Source organism: Mustela putorius, unplaced genomic scaffold (genome assembly GCF_011764305.1).
Source record: "Mustela putorius furo isolate JIRA1106 unplaced genomic scaffold, ASM1176430v1.1 tig00004041_pilon_pilon_pilon, whole genome shotgun sequence".
NCBI classification, from domain to species: domain Eukaryota; kingdom Metazoa; phylum Chordata; class Mammalia; order Carnivora; family Mustelidae; genus Mustela; species Mustela putorius.
In genome coordinates this window covers 1829879-1846902 of record NW_025422176.1, presented here as the reverse complement: position 1 = coordinate 1846902, position 17024 = coordinate 1829879, and the positions used below count along the sequence as shown (strand labels likewise).

At 50.2% G+C, this 17024-nt stretch overlaps 1 protein-coding gene across 4 annotated transcripts in view; it reads right to left on the bottom strand.

Moving 5' to 3' along the window:
• Positions 1-17024, bottom strand: part of PRKCB (protein kinase C beta) — a 322605-nt gene that overhangs the window by 59338 nt on the left and 246243 nt on the right. For all 4 annotated transcript variants that reach the window (XM_045072663.1, XM_045072664.1, XM_045072662.1 and 1 more), the window contains exon 10: positions 377-550. In XM_045072663.1, the coding sequence (XP_044928598.1) occupies positions 377-550 (174 nt within the window). The remainder of the gene's footprint in view (positions 1-376; positions 551-17024) is intronic.

The window sequence follows — 17024 nt, the reverse complement described above, 5'->3', positions numbered from 1 at the left end:
ACGTACCCTTCCCTCTCCTTCCCACTCGTGCCCCCCTGCGAGCTCTGCAGGAACATCACATACGTGAGACTGAAAGTTCTCAGTCGCTGTCCCTGAGTCACCCCTGGCTGTCTGGGAAAGACCCTGCTTTGTGGGTTATTAAACCGAGGGCCCGAGTTCCTTTATCTTCATTGTGACAGCGTCTGCCTAGGGGAATAGCTTCTCAGTGGCCGCCTGGGAAACTCTCAGCAGCCTCCCCCGGGCACCCCATCTTGCTGTCTCTAGAGCGGAAAGATGGGGTTTGGTGCTGCTGGGAGGGCTTGGGCCGAAGGCCGGTGAAGCACCGGAGACGGGATGGCCGGACGCCCCCCCCCCCAACCCTCCAGAGGGCAGTTACCATGGTCTGGAAGCAGGAATGCAGCTGGGTCAGGAAGGGCGGCTTCCCGGGCAGGGCCAGCACCCGCTTCTCCACCATCGTGCACTCCACGTCGTCGTCCTGGATCACCACGTCCTTCTTTAGGATCTTCACGGCGTAGAGCTCGTCCGTGCCTTTCCGCTCGGAGAGCATGACCTGGGAGAGAGAGGAAGCGCCGGTCAGGGTGGCTGGAAGGGCCCGGGGGATCAGCAGGGAAGGGTGCGTTCCCTCAAATCCCCTCCAGGCTCTGCCCCAGATGCCGTCTGCGGACACCAGCTCACGGGGTGACGTTGTCCACCGACCTCACGCCTTGAACGGCTGAACCCAGTCAGCAGGCAGGGTCCCCAGAGCGACAGGCGAACACGGATCCCTTGCGGGTACGCAGCAACGCCCAGCCCCCGGGGCGAGAATACAAACCGCCTGAGGGAAAGTGTCTTTGCTTGTTTTCTTCGCTAGCGTAGTAGTGCCTAGGACATAGTATATGCTCGATAAATAGTTGTCGAAGGAGGGCGCCAGTGCATTCCTGAGAACACTGAATGGGGAACCCGTGTTCCCTTTTTCACTCAGTTATTTAATATTCATTAAGAGCCTGCAAAGCACTGGGAATATGGCCATAAATAGGCAGGCATGTTCTCCGACCCTGCCATCCAGAGGAAGAAAGACTTCAGATATTAATCACAGAGATGATTAGCATAATATTTGAACATCCTCTCCTGCTGTCCTACGGCTTCCTTCCATGCAGCTGTGGTCCCCACCCCAGCATGTTAACCGGTGTGGCTCGGGACACATCATGTCAGACGCCACAGTGGCCGGTAGGAACTGTTACCGAAAAGCCTTTTAGAAGAAGCACAGGGCAGTACCATATTGCATGAGGCTTGATCAGGCCTGGGGGCTTCTGGGAAGGCTTCCTGGAGGAAGAAGCAATCAGACTGAAACAAGCATTTACTGCAGGCGCTGTGTCGGGTATTTGGCAGGTGATCACCTCAGTCGCCACTACATTTCTGAGCACTTATCAATGTGCCCGGCAAGTAGTGGTTTTCATTTGTTATTTCTCATCCCATTGTGTGATAATCAAGAATGTAGGTGCCATCAAGAAACCTACCTTACAGGAAAGCGAGGCTCATGGTGGGTGAGAAACCTGTCACACAGCAAATTCAATTAGAGAGAGGGACCGGATTTGAACTCAGGTCTGCTCAACTCTAAAGTCTCTGCCTTTAAATGCTGTACTTGCCCAGAGCTCTAGAAAAATCCTCAAGGAGTTTAGGTGGTCAAGCAAATAAAATGCTTCTACCCAACGAGCTGAGGGACCAGAGAACACGACAGAGCCCTAAGGCCAGAGGGAGGGATGCCTGGAAGGCTCTCCCAGGCAGGAGGGCAGCCGGGAACCCCTCCATTCAGCTCTCATCCTCATGGTAAGAGTCTGACTGCATGGAAGCTTCAAGGCTGAGCCAACCAGCCTTGGTGACAGCTCACCACAATCAGGGTAGCCATGGGCAATGCAAAGCCAGGAATTCAGAGCCTTGAGCACGGAAGTTCCCAGCACACCCTTCTCTACCATAGGACAGCTCTCGACTTCTCTCCTCTGGCCCCGCCACAGAAAGAAGGGCCGCCAAGCTGAGCAAATCCTACCTGCTGGGCATTTACTCAGTCCTCATGCAGACGCACAGAGCAGAGCGGGGCTTAACGGGCCAGGCTGTGTGTCCTCCGCGTGTTTCCCATCTCCCCCGGTCTCTCGTTGGCCCCCAAGGGCTGTTTCCCCTCCCCCAGGCCTCACCGAAGCAGAAACATGACTCTAGAAGGTCAGTATGCTAAGATATGAAGAGCTGGGTAGAGAGAGGGGCTTTCTGCTCCCAGATTCCAGAGAATGCTGGGCATGGGGCAGCATGGAAGTGACTTGGCCAGAAGACACAGGGGCAGAGGGGCTGAAGGGGGAAAGAATTGCTTTCAGCTGAGGAGCCCCCCCCATCCCCCACCTCCCAAGTGCAGTAGGAGGGGCTCAGTGCTGAGTCAGCTTCGAGCGTGGACAGCCCCACTGACCTATCACCACCGGTCAAGGCATCATCTAACAAACCTACACACTTGTAAACATCCACTCCTAGACTGCCCAAGACAGAGGGGAGGGGCCCCGGACACCCCCGAATGCCAGCAGGGTCATGATGGGGCATCTTAGCCTCCTGCCTAGAGGAGAAGCAGGACAGAGGGCTGGGAATTCACCAGGCACCAGGGGCAGGGCGGACATCCTACAGCTGTTCCAATGATCCCCGCTCTACAGATAAATAAACCGAGGCTCAGAGACATTAACCTGCTCCAGCTAACAACTGCTCTAAAAATGCAGCCCTGCCTATGCTGCTCAAAGTGCGTACAGGCCTTCGGGGACTCCCACAAGCCACACAGTTCCAGGACTACATCATTTTCTTTCTTTTCATTTGAGTTTTGCATCCCCCTGTCTGCAGTGTCCTTCCACACTCTCTCACTGCCCAGAAAATCAAAGATTCAGCTCAGATGTCACTTTCTTCTCTTTCCCTCAGCGATGCACTGAGATCAAACGGGTCACTCCCCGCTCTGGGCCTCAGGACTGTTTTGTGCCTATGTCAGTTACTTTAACACAAGTTTCCCAAACTTTGATCAGTCATTCATGTGCCTTTTTTTTTTTTTTTTTTTTTTTAAAAACATCTTCTCCTATCACCTAAACTGGTATTTGCTTAGTATTTTAAAAACCTAGTCACATTTTTACTGAACTAAATTTATCTGAGAAAGGAAACTGTGGATCACCACTATTAATGGCAAGCCAGTATCACTAGCCATAAATGGAAGATCAGCATAAAAATAAATAAAAGCAAAGCCGTGCTAGGAAATTCTAGCTAGCTACTGCTCGCTGCTGAAGGTTGCAAGCCAGCCCCTGCGTGTTCTCCTTGTTAAAGGAAAAACAGTGTTAGCAAATGTTAGAAAACTATTAACGGCATGCATATTGTCTTCAGATGAGATCTTCTTGTTCAAGTCATTAGAAAGGATGAGAGAAAATAGAAAGAGAGAATAAACTTATCACGATGTGATTTCCTTTTATTTAGTACCACATCTATGTACTACCTCCAAACAATCTCAGGCACGAACCTAAAATCACCTTTCAAATCATTAGTGCAATGTGCTTCACACCTTAGGAAATACTGTGGCATCTGTAGAAATTTTTTAAGTCAATCAACAGGGACGTGTAAAGACTGGTGCCTGGCCCTGTTCTAAGAACACGGGTAGAAGGAAGAATAAACCATTGCCGCGTAGCTCCTCTGACATCAGGGGAGTGCTATGCAAATGAACCAAGGTCCGGAAATGCCCCTGTGCCGGCTGGAGGAGAGTGGAAATGACCCACATGGGACACTGGGGAACAGTTTAGATACAGAACTGAATGAGATTCTAAGGCAGGGGTCGGGAAACGTTTCCAGAAGGGCCACACAGAAAATACTGCAGGCTTCGCAAGGCAGCCTCTGTATCGGTTACTCAACTCTGCTGTTGTAGTGGGAGAGAAGCCACTGACAACACAGAAACGAATGGGTATGGCTGCGTTCCAATACAATTTTTTTTGTAGGGGCACCTGGGTGGCTCAGTCGGTTGAGTGTCTGCCTCTGGATTAGGGCTCAGGATATGATCTCTGGGTCGTGAGATCGAGCCCTGCATTGGGCTCTGCGCTGGGCATGGTACATGCTTAAGACTGTTTCTCCCTCTGTGCCTCTACATTCTCTCTTAAAAAAACAAACAAAAAAAACAACACTTTTTTTTTTTTTTAAATAAAACCAGGTGAGGGCTAAAAGTCCACCGACAGATGAATGGATGAATAGATAAAGAAAATGGGGGTGCCTGGGTGGCTCAGTGGGTTAAAGCCGCTGCCTTCGGCTCAGGTCATGACTGCAGGGTCCTGCGATTGAGCCGCGCATCAGGCTCTCTGCTGAGAGGGGAGCCTGCTTCCCTTCCTTTCTCTCTGCTTGCCTCTCTGCCTACTTGTGATCTCTGTCAAATAAATAAATAAAATCTTAAAAAAAAAAAAAAGAAAGAAAAAGAAAATGGTGTGTGTGTGTGTGTGTGTGTGTGTGTACACACAGTGGCAAATCACTCAGCCACAGAAAAAGAATGAGATTTTGCCATGGGTGACACCATGGATGGACCTATAAAGTAATGCACTAAGTGAAATATGTCAAAGAAAGACAAATCCCATATGATTTCATTTGTACCAGTAATCTAAAAACCAAATCAAATAAACAAAGCAGAACTAGACCCATAAATACAGAGAACAAACTGGTAGTTGCTAGAGGGACAGGGGTACTGGGACCGACGAAATAAATGAAGGGGATAAAAAGATACACGCTTCCAGACACAAAATAAATAAATAAGTCAGGGGGATGAAAAGTACAACGTAGGGAATATAGTCAACCATGTTGTAATAACGTTGAGTGGTGATGGATGGTAACACTGCCGTGAGCACAGCATAATGTGTACAATCGTCAAATCACTATGCTGTACACCTGAAACTAGCAGAATATTGTGTGCCGTCTACACCTCAATAGGAATGAATGAATGAATGAATGAACCAACCAGTGAATGGCAAAAAGCTGGGCACCAGTTGTTTGCTAGAACACATGTTTCAAGACAGATTAGAAAAATAAAAGTTCCAACATAATCACAGTGGCAGCAGTTTAATTTGGAAACTAATCCTAGCATGCCTCTCAATTTTTCCAACTCTTTATTAGAAGAACCTTCTGATTGGACAGTGGGCCCACCTGGCCACAGCTGATTGGATCAGAGTTAGCTCCTGACCTAAGCTGAGCCAATCAGATTCTCTCCCCAGAGAATTTGCAATTTATTAGAAGAACCTTCTGATTGGGCAGTGGACCCACCTGGCCACAGCTGATTGGATCAGAATTAGCTCCTGACCTAAGCTGAGCCAATCAGATTCTCTCTCCAAAGAACTTGCAATAGGATTCCGGGTCCGGTCAGCCCTGCGCCCCTGAAGAGAGAACCACACAGATCTGCCTGCAGTGGTGCTTCTCTACCACACGCTGGAAAGAAGAAACTGACGTTTTGGGGAATGAGCAGAGGACTTGCTTTCCAGTGCCTGGATCCAATTTCTCACAAGGCTTGGCTGTTTCCCACCAAAAACCTCCATCTCTCCAACAGACTGATCATTTTTACTGATATTAGTTGGAGCAGGTTTCTGTTACTGAGGGATCCTGTAAGACAAAATTACTGTTTGGGTGGCTCAAATTCTTAATAAAAATTAAAATGTCAGGCAGCCCAATAGCAGCAGCCGGTTGGTCCGTAACTGAAAACAAGGCAGGTTCCATTCTCTATACAGGACGATGCCTCTTGCCTCTCTCAGGGCCCTTAGGGATACTTCTTGATGGCACAGATCCCAAGCCCCAGGAGCCCCACAGTATGGCCTGGGAGTCTGCATTGTAACAAGCGTCTGTCTTCGCCATGATTCTAATCACCAAATTCGTTGATCTGTGGAACATTGAGGCACTATCAAAATTGATTCATTGGCTATGGAGTTCAGGAGGTACCCATAGGCCCAACAGACTCTTTCTGTCTTGATCTTCCTAACACCTCTCCATAGTCATTAATGGGGTTAAGAAGGAAAGTTCTCTTTGTTCCAAGATATTCTCATCAAACTCTCCTCGTCAAAGGGAACCTCTCAGCCCCTCTTGGAGGGCTTTTTGAGAGCTGCTTTCCTCATGTCATGAAGGAAATGATGTTCGGCAGTCCTTAGAAAGATCGGGATACCCCTCAGTCAAGAGACCGAGTCTGTGCCCTCTCCCCTTGAACCTGGGCAGTTCTCTGCGACTGCCTCAATGAACAGAACAGAGTAAAAGTGGTCCCCTGTGACTTCTGAGGCCACAGCTTCTCAGTTTCTCTTGGGACACCTGCCTTTGGAGCCCTGGCTCCTCCGTGCTAGGGAGGCCAAGGAAGGCGACCCCGGGGAGATGTCCTGGGACTCCAAGCCCACCAACCCCAGAGGCTCCGGCCTCAGCTGTCCCCGCAGCCCCCGCAGGAGAGCCCCCAAACCACAACCCCCCAGCAAGCATTCCCAGTTTCCAATCCCCGGCCCACAGAAACCACGAGAGATTATAAGTGGTTGGTGGTGTTGTCAACATCTGAGTTTCGGGATGATTTCTCATGCAAAGATAGATGACTGAACAGGTTCTTCTAAGTTCACATGTGCACAAATGTAACCACTTGCCCGTGCGGCCCTGTTCCCCTTGCCTTGCTTAATCCTTGGGTTTGGTTGTGCACACTCTCTTCAATCAATTTCTTTTTTTAAGGCTTCAATTAAAAGAAGCAACAGAGATGGAATTCATTCTGCCTTCCAAATGTGTCATCTCTTCCAGTCTTTTCCAGGACTTGGAAGGCGGGCCAATTCACCCGTTCATTCAGTAAACATGTCGTGTCTCGGATGTGCCAGGCACTGAGATGGGCACTGGGGATGCTGAGAGACGAGCTCCTGAAGCTCGCCCTCCTGCACAAGTAATTACCAAATTCAGTTACGCCTCAACTCCAGCAAGAGAAGTGCATGGTGCCCCATGAGTGTTTGAGTGGAGGATCTAACCCGATCGCGTGGGTCAGCGAAAGACGTTCTGGGGAAGTGAGAGCTGAGCGCGGATCTGAACGACCAGGAGAACCAGCCAGGAGCATTCCAGGCAGAGGGGAGAGAACTGTGCTTCCTTAGGATTAAACTATCCAAATCCAAAAACCTGGGTCTAGAACTACCATAGGAAGGAAGCACCCAAGCTCTAGAACTCAGATTCTGGATTCCAATTCCCACCCGAGATGCAGCGGAACTGGAGAGCTCCAGCAAAGAGGGCAGCACGGGCACCAAGCCGGGAGACTGGACGGGCACGGGGTAGTGTTCAGAGGCAATGGTGCAGGGTTTAGAGGCAACCACAAAGAAGGTGATGCTGGAGGGAGAGTCAGCCTGGGAAGGGGTTGGGTTGTCGGCAGTCGGTGGTCGGTCATGATAACCACGCCCACTTCTGGCTCTCGCCCCTGGGGGATCAACTTCTACTCTCCCCACTTTGCAGACTAGGAAGCCAGGGTTTAGGGAGCGCGGTGACTAGTCCAAAGTCCAGGAAGTGAAACTTCCCATGTCACCCATCTCCAAAACCCTTGCTCTTAACCATATTCTGATTCTCTGGCCCTCAAGTACCCAGTGCTCTGCTACAGTAGTTCTTGTTTTGTTTGTTTGGAGGAAGAGAGAGAGCTGGAGAGAGAGAATCTTAAGCAGGCTCCAAGCTCAGTGCAGAGCCCGACACGGGGCTCCATCTCAAGACCCTGAGATCATGATCTGAGCCAGAATCAAGAGCTGGACCCTTAACTGACTGCGCCACCTAGGGACCCCACCTATGGGGAATTATTTAAATTATTTATTTATTGAAATTATTTATTAAGTTAGTATTGTCAGAGTGTTTCAAATTCGGCTCCAGATCCCTGCCCTGTTCCTCCCTTTCCTACCCCCCAGGAAAAAAAAACAAAAACAAAAACAAAAAAACGTAGATCTGGGTCACTAGAGATCTCCCACTTCCTGCGAGGCTTGGGACCTCACAGGCTAACCTGTGGCCATAGGCAGGCAGGTCATTTCCTTTTTCCATTTCTTAGACAACCACTAACAAACCACTCATTTGCTTGGCGAGAGGGGCTTGGCCTGAGTTGATGCCACAGTCCCGGCTCCTCCATCCGCAAGTTCTTTTGGGGACTCTGTCCCAGGCACAGTGCTAGGCATGGCTGATGCGACCACAAATGGGACGCGCATGGCCCTGCTCTGAAGCATAAAGCAGCTTGGGAAGAGCTTCCTCTCCCTGTGCCCCGAGGCACTGGCATGGGAGAAGAAAATGGCAGAGAGACAGCCATTGCCATGGCCACGGGCACGGCCGCATTCTAAAATGTTCCTTTAAGCGCCAGCGAGCTTTTGCTTTTCATTAATCGTCTCATGAAGTTTCTGGAGTTTCCACTTCAGTTAATACCAACACAGAGGGCGTGGGCTGTTTGTTCAGCTGTCCCGCCGTCTCCAGGGTGAGGATTCCAAACAGACCGCAAGGACGTGTTGAAGCGACGCTCTTATCAAACTCCAAGCCACATCTGTTACCCAAGAATCTTCTGGGAGAGACGTGATAAATAACACCACTCCAGCGGCGGCAGAGGAAATGTGGGAAAGTAGCCAGGGACCCCTGGCTGCAAAGTTTGTTGCACTGAACTTTACTGGTGAATCCAAAGGGCAGAACGTGGCCAGCGTCTTGGCCTCTGGCCACGGGATGGAGTCGCAGAATGGTTAGGACGCGGGGTTTCACGTCAGAGGACCTGGGAGCTGCCCCAGGGTGGCCACACGCTAGCCGCATGACCTTGGGAAATTCACGTAACTCTTCCTCTGCTGGTAACACAGGAACAAGGACGACACTTCCCTTCTGGTGGTAGTGGCGTACCTTGGGGGGATTAAAAGCAGCGCACACACCTTTGCTCAGTTGGGCACCGTGCTGGGCAAAGGCGCGGTGCTTATCCCTGGTGGTTGTCCTAGTTTTCTGGGGCTGTCATAACAAAGAACCAGAAACTGGGAGGCTTAGCACCAAGGGATTTTATTCTTTCCGAGTTCTGGAGGCCAGAAGTCCAACGTCAAGGTGTTGGCAAGGATGCTTCCTTCTGGAGGCTTCCATCTAGGTTGTCATGGAGAATCTGCTCCATGGCTCTCTCCTAGCTTCTAGCGGTTGCCAATAATCCTTGGCTTACACATGTATCTTTGTCTGTTTTCATGTGGCATTCCTTCCCAGGCCCCTGTGTCTGTGTCCAGATTGACTCTTCTTTTGAGGACATCGGCCATTAGATTAGGGTCCCCCCCTACTCAACTTGATTACATCTGTAAAGCCCTTCTGTCCAAATACAGTCACCGTCACACGGACTGTAGTTAGGACTTGAACATATGTTTTGGGGGAAGACAATTTTATCCACTACAGTGGTTGTCATCAATGTCACCTTCTCAGAGAATGACTTGGGGAGGAAGAGGACTGCCTATGTCCTTGTCTACTGGCACCCGTATCCCGTTCTCAGCTGGCTAAGGAGATTTGCCCTGCAGGACTGTGGGTCCAAATGCTTACCAACATGAGAAGGTAGCCATAGCCAGGGACAAAAGACCCTATACCCCATTCCCCCAGCTTTGAGGGACACCTGCCAAAAGACCAGAGTCAAATGGAGTCTCTCTTAACTCCTCTCGGTTACATCTCTCGTTCAACACAGCAACAAGTTCTGTCAGCTCTTCTTTCAAAATGCATGTCCTATCCAACCTCCTTCCTGATCTAAGCCACCTCGATCCTGAGCCGGTTACCTGCAAGCGTCTCTTCATTATTCCTCGTGTTCTCCCCACTTGTGCCCCACCAGCACACGCACTCTGCTCCGTGTACCCCAACAAAGCTTTGCAACTCAAGCGGGTCCCTGCTCACCCCACTTTCCTACGATCTTCTTCCCTTCCCACTGCACTGAGGACTCCCTCCCCCGCCACGGCCCCGGCCCCGCCCCGCATCGGCTTGCAGAGAGTCCTCCCTTTCCTCTCAAGTTACAGCCCCCTTGCGGCACTCCTCTTCCCCTACTCAGTCTTCTTTGGTAACACTCACCGCACCTGACATGATAGCAATCTTTTTACCTTCCTCCCTCCCTCCCTACATGAAGTTCTAGGAGAGCAGGTCTTTTGTTAGACTCGTTCACTGGCACATCCCCAACACCTAGTACCTAGTAGCCACTCAAGGAATATCTGTTGGATAAATGAATGAAAAAGTCTGCGTGGAGGGAAAGTAGCTTAAAAAAAAAAAAAAACCAAAACACGTAGATCTGGGTCACTAGAGATCTCCGATGACTTAGGTCTCAGCATTGTTTAATTTCCAACCCATCTCTCACAAAGAACTGGAGGTAGCATTCAAGTCTGTATAACAAACATCTGGATTTTACGTTATGTAAATCATACTTCAATAAAAGTAGTTAAAAACAATTATACACCATATAGTGCGTGTGTGTATTTCCTCTCTCCATTCTCTCTTTCTTCCTTCCTCTCTCAGCTGCCTAGAGGCCAAAGGAACCCGAGACACAGGAAACATAACAAAAGCTCGTATTTCCTTTAAGGGAAAATCATTTTTTGAGGAGGAAAAGCAGCTTTCCCTAGAACGGGGGTCTACAAGGAATGTCTCGCATGGATCGTGAACACGTAGTACTACCGAGGGGGGGGACGTCCCCCCCAGGCCCTCCCACCGGGACGGGAAGCGAGGACTGGGAGACAGCAAGCATCCAGCACCCTCAGAAGCTGCAAGCTCAGCTCACACACTGGGCTTGGGAAAAGACTCACTGGAACGCGTATGGCACATTGGAAAGAGAAAAAGAGAGAGACTCGGGGCTTGCAGGGTCCCCAAACTCCAATCTGGGAGAAGAGGATGGGGAAGGTGCTTGAGCTGAGGTTGGCACAGGACAGGGAGACAGAAGCAAGTTAAAACCCAGTGTGTACACTGCGGGCCCACAGCAGACCCCCGGACTCCTCTCCCACCCCGCCGGCGACACCCACCCCACGAGGCAGTGGGCGTGTGCACCAGGCTGGGGACAGGCACTGGGGGCTAGTCTGTTGCAATGTATGCTCCAGCTTTATTTTAGGGCTCCATGTTTCTGAGGGTCCTCCCTGCTGTCTGGGCTGTCTCTTCTGGGTTGCACCCAGCCCCCCAGAGACCAGCAGAGGGGACTTTAGATCTGCTCAGCTCTAAGTTTTATTTTTGTTTTTGTTTTTTTTTAAGATTTTACTTATTTATTTGACAGAGATCACAAGGAGGCAGAGAGGCAGGCAGAGAGAGAAGAAGGGAAGCAGGCTCCCTGCTGAGCAAAGAGACTGGATATGGGTCTCGATCCCAAAACCCTTAGATCACGACCGGAGCCAAAGGCAGAGGCTTTAACCTACTGAGCCACCCAGGCGCCCCAACTCAGCTCTAAGTTTTAAGTTCGGGGCGCCCCCGTCCCCCATCTTTGGCTGCGGTTTGCCTCCCGTGCTTACACCAAGCTCTTGTTTCTCCGGGACGCACATCAGAATTCCCGGTGGAGCCTTTAGAAGCTGGAGTCTGGGCTGCACTGCAGACCCATTCAGTCAGAACCTTCTAAATCCTGGGAGCCTTCTCGTGCCAGGCCAGGTCTGCCCTGGGGAGGACGCAGTGGGGACTTGGCAGGCCGTCAGGACGGTGGTGGCATCCGGGGCTGGAGCCCCGGGCACACACCGTTCCCCTGCGCTTCCAAGGGTGTTCACCCACTTGGCAGGAGGATTTTGAGAGAAATCTGGGTGCCGCCGAGTTACAAAAGGAAGGGGAGCTTCAGCACCCTCAGCTTGACAGCCTGACAGGTACCCTGACAAGCTCTTCGAGGGAAGCATGAGACTGTGACGGCAACAGAGTCTGATGAGCTGGAAGTCTGCGTCTAATGAGAACGGTAACATCACAGCGGTCCAGGCCCGGCTCTGTCATCGCGAATTCAAAGCCTGACTCTGTCATGTGCGTGCTGTGTGATTGTGGGCAAATTACTCAGTCTCTCTGAGTCTCAGTTCTCTTACCCATTAAAGGGGCATAATGACAGCTGCTCCCTCACAGGGCCCTTGGGAGAGCCAGGGACGGAATGCAGGAAAAACGCGGTGCCCAGCCCGCAGCCAGCCGCGCTGGGAAAGAGACAGTGGACCCGGGGAGCACAAAAGGGATGTTCCAATGCCCTCGGTGGCTGTGGCGGCTCTCCCTCACCCTCTCCAGAAGAGACAAATCGAAAGGCACAAAGTGAGACGAAGCCATAGACCCAAATTTCTGCAAAATCGATTTCCCAGGAGATGTGATGCAATGTCGGGGATCAAACCAAGGTCCTGTGGTCTGTGCTTAGAGGTGGGACTGGCACAACCTGCTAGAGGCTAAGAGGACCTCCCTCAGGGGGCTGCATGCTCAGCGCGGACAGGGCTTTCCTGCAGAATCAGCAGAACACTGGTCATCCTCTACAGTCTATGAGGGGGCGGGGTGACAGACACCTGGTTGCTAGGTCCTCACAGACCTGTCAGTTGTGTGCAGATTTGCCAAAGTCCTCCCTCAGACCAGGCTAGGGATAAAAAGTCGGCTCAAGGCCACTCAACCCTGGGTAACCAGAGGCCTGGAAGGGGGGGGGGGGCAGATCCATCCTAACCCAGAAATCTTATAGCACGTTGGATGTGGGAGTAAAAATGTAGACACGCACCCATCAACCCATGGGGCTGTAACAAGGGCTCAGTGGCATAAGGCATGTGAAATGCTGCTCAGACAGAAAGAACCGAAGGCACTGTGTTTGCCGTGGCCGAGGAACTGGGAGCCTTTACGGGGCTTTCCCAAAGTTCAACTTTCACCAGATGCAAAGATGTCCTAACATGCTCTAGGTTATCTTAAAGGCCCCATATTGGGGCGCCTGGGTCACTCAGTGGGTTAAAGCCTCTGCCTTCAGCTCAGGTCGTGATCCCAGATCAAGCCCCACATCTCATCTCGGGCTCTCTGCTCAGCAGGGAGCCTGCTTCCCTTCCTCTCTCTGCCTGCCTCTCTGCCTACCTGTGATCTCTGTCAAATAAAAAAGTCTTTAAAAAAAAAAAAAAAGGTCCCATATTGACTCACCAAAGCATATTCTTTTTTTTTAAGATTCTATTCATTTATGTGGGTGTGTATATGTGTGTGTGTGTGTGTGAGAGAGAGAGAGAGAGAGAGAGAGCGCGCTCACAAGCAGGGAGAGCGGGAAAGAGAGAAGCAGGCTCCTCACTGAGTAGGATCCTGATGCGGGGCTCCATCCCAGGACCCCAAGATCATGACCAGAGCCAAAGGCAGACGCCTAACCGACTGAGCCACCCAGGCGCCTGTTGGAAGCTACGGCATGGTTGGAGTCGAGGACCAAACCAGGCCCTGACTTGTGTCTCCTTCAAAGTCCGGACACCTTGACAAGGTTAAGGACAGGAAAGTGGAGTAACACTGAGAAAGGGTCTGTGCTCTGTGTCGTGCGCTCGCCTACGTGACTTCCCACACACTCTCCCTACAGAAGGGAACAGTGTGGTCAGGGTCCTGAATTCGCAGTTGGTCCTTGTTGTTCCTGTACCTCCCATAACCCACTCCCTGGTTGACTGTCTTGCTCACGGCTTTAGCGGAGACTACCTAGCATCACGAGGTTTGCTTAGAGTTAATGTAAACTTGTTACAGAAACTTGCAGTCATCTGACGAGATACTCCTCCTATTGTGATCTGCCTTATAAATGCTGGTAAGATGTGGAATAAAACCGGCCCTGTTGGACATCCTCCTTAGGGTCCCTCCTGCCCCCATCTCTTTGTCTCTTAATTTCTTTTCACCAGCCTCTTAACCCTCACATTTCCTGGTCGATTTGTCGCGCCGGCCGACAGGCGCCTCTCCAAAGTGTATTCTTATTATTTAATTTAAACTTCGGATCAATTTTTCTAAGAGCATATGTGTGCACATATGTGTGTTTAGGGTTTATTTTTTTTTTTAAGATTTTATTTATTTATTTGACAGACAGAGATCACAAGCAGGCAGAGAGGCAGGCAGAGAGAGAGGAGGAAGCAGGCTCCCTGCCGAGCAGAGAGCCCAATGCAGGGCTCGATCCCAGGACCCTGAGATCACGACCTGAGCCGAAGGCAGGGGCTTAACCCACTGAGCCACCCAGGCGCCCCTAGGTTTTATTTTTGATGGTGGTTACATTAATTGAATATGTAGTCATGTGATTTGGGGGTGGGTGATTCAAATGCCTTTGCCTCCAGCAGCAAACTGGAAGTTAACAGTCTAGAAATGATTTCTGGCAACTGGGGAGACTTGCTAATTGAAGAAGTACTTCAGGAAAAATTGAAAAGTGATACAGTGGGGAAAAGATGTTAATTGGGAGTTAATAGTGTGGAGCGGGGTAGGACTCGGTGGGTACCATCTCCAAGCTGGCCAGACCCCCCCCCCAAAAAAAAAAGAGCCGGGACAGTCAGCGTGCAGATCAACTGAGATGATACAACTTGGTTATTTCATGATTTATTATGTAAGGCTTTCCGTATTTAAAATAAAATCTCTTTATATGGTTACATATGTATGATTCCAACTATATGACATTCTGGAAAAGGCAAAACCATGGAGACAGTAAAAAGATTAGTGGTTGCTAGGGGGTGGGGGGGCGGGACGGATGAACAGGCGGAACTCAGAGGATTTTTAGGGCAGGAAAACTTATTCTGTGTGATACTATAATGGTGGATACGTGTCATTGTACAATTGTCCAAACCCACGGAATGAACAGTACCAAGGGTGAATCCTAATGTAAACTGTGGGCCTCCTGGGGATAAGGATGTGTCGGCTCAGGCTCATCCATTGTAAGGAACACATTACGTAGACGCTGGTAATGGGGGAGTTTAGCTGAAATTTCAGATCAGGGGCCGGCTTAACAGGTGCGAAGATTTAAGCCTTTTTAAATGCCCCAGTGACACCTCCATTCTAATCAAGCTGAACTCTGGCCCTTCCTAGCACCGAGAACCTAAGGAAGAGTGAAAGGAAGTTTCCAATGAAGGTCCTTTTTAGCCTAGTCAGCTCAGGGCACGCTATTGTCAAGCAAATGTCACTACACCGGGAAGGAATGACTCACAGTCACTGCTGGGGGGGCGGGGTGGGGGAGGGGCAGGAGGGAGGCGTGGGGAATAAAGAGACAGAAACCTGAAATGCCTAGCTCCTGTGTTTTCAATGAAGATGTTTAGTTGGATTTAATTTAAAAAAAATTTTTTTAATTGTTTGATTGGGTTGTAATGAGAAATGCAGAAATTTCCAAACCCTGGGCTGTCTTCCTTCCAATTACTGATATCATAGAAACGGTAATGATAATTGATAGGTATCAACTCTAGTTATTATAGCGTTCTTTTGAGCCAAAATCAAAGCCCTTGACATGTATGCTCCGTCAATTGTCTTTGAATCAGATGTTATATTTGACTGCTAGATGGTTAAAATAAAAGCAGATTTAATCTGTTGGTTTTTTTTTTTTTTTTTTTTCAGATGGTTCCCGGGAAAACAAACCAATAATTGATGCCTTTTACCGAAAGAAATGCAGTGAAACCCTTAAGGGTCTGTCACTGATTTGAACAATTAGGCTGCACCAAGGAAGCCTGTTGCTCTGTAATCTGCTCTGCCCTGGGTGCACAAGCCTCCCTTAGCTGCTGGTGTTCCAGGCTAACAGAGAACCGGGGTACTCCGAGGCAGAAATGGGGCACATGGGCAGGTGGGTGAGTGGCCCAGTGGTTGGGCACTCTGGAGCCAGACTCCCCGGGTTTGAGCCTGCATCCCCTGCTGCAGGAATCTGCAAGTCTCTTGTCTCTCTCTGCCTCTACTTCCTCATCTGTAAAATGGAACCAACAATAGTGCCCACCTTTGTGAAGTTTCCCTGAGCAACGCATACAGACCATTTAGACAAGTTCTCAGGGCTTAAACCGTATCATCAGCCTCTGCAGTGGTTTTTGAGGAGGTCAGGACATAGGTCAGGACACAGGTCATAGGTCAATGCCACACATCATTTGGCATTGGGCAGGAGTGAGGGGGTGCAGGAGAGGAGAGGGGGGATTGAGACAAACTATGTTTAATCCTATTAACTACCCATATTTGTGTACCCACATGTTTTACCATGGGTGTTGGGTGATGACAACCCACAGGTTTCTACTATGATGCTTGTGGTAGAAAAAATTATGGGTTTTGCTGTTAGAAACCAGGAATTCATCTTAACAGGACGGTGCATTTCCAAACGAGCGCGGAAAGATGCGGTCTAGATGGATATGCGGAGGGTGGCAGGGACCGTGACAGCACGGTAATTGGACCAGTGGCCGTGAATTATCGCCCTAGACAGAGTTTCCATGCTAATGGGCTCTAGCTGGCCCTTCAGTAGCAGGACACGATTTAACTTTGTATTATCTTCCCCAAAGCATCAGGCAACGTGTTCAAGAAAACGCAGACTTAAAAAACACCTACTGGGGCCTGTGCGCCCAACGGGCCAGCGGGTTCCCTCCTTCTCTTTGAGAAACTGCCCATACCACCATGTAGCCCTTCCTGACGGATGGCTGAAAAAGCCACCTCGCTCCCTGTGGCCACACCCTTCACTGGCTCCCAGGGACCCTGAGCCACACTGGCCGATCAGCTTCTCTTTCCTGGGCCCATTAGTTTCTCTTAAAATTCCAGGAGAGTCTACATTTGGGAACTAGACCTGGAGAACTGAGCGAGACAGTAGCAAGAAGCAGGGATAGCAGCCAGGTGGCGGGGCTCCCTAGATGGAGGCCATGGCCGTTGGTTTCCTGGAAGCTTCTTTGTTCTGCCTGCATTTCCTGCCTTTGGGTGCCGATGACGTACACCGAAACACACCACGTCTTCCTAATGAAGACTCCCTTTGCTCACTCTGGCTTGACAAGCTGCTCGCAACAGGGCAGAGGCTTAGAAAACTTGACTTCCAGATATTTCCTTATCCTCAGTATCATTAATTTTGCCAGGGAGAATGGAGCCTTGTCATGTCTTGTTTGCTAATGCGCTCTCTTCTGAGGAGTGAAGGTAGGGGCTGCGGAAGAACAGCAAGTCATTGCGCT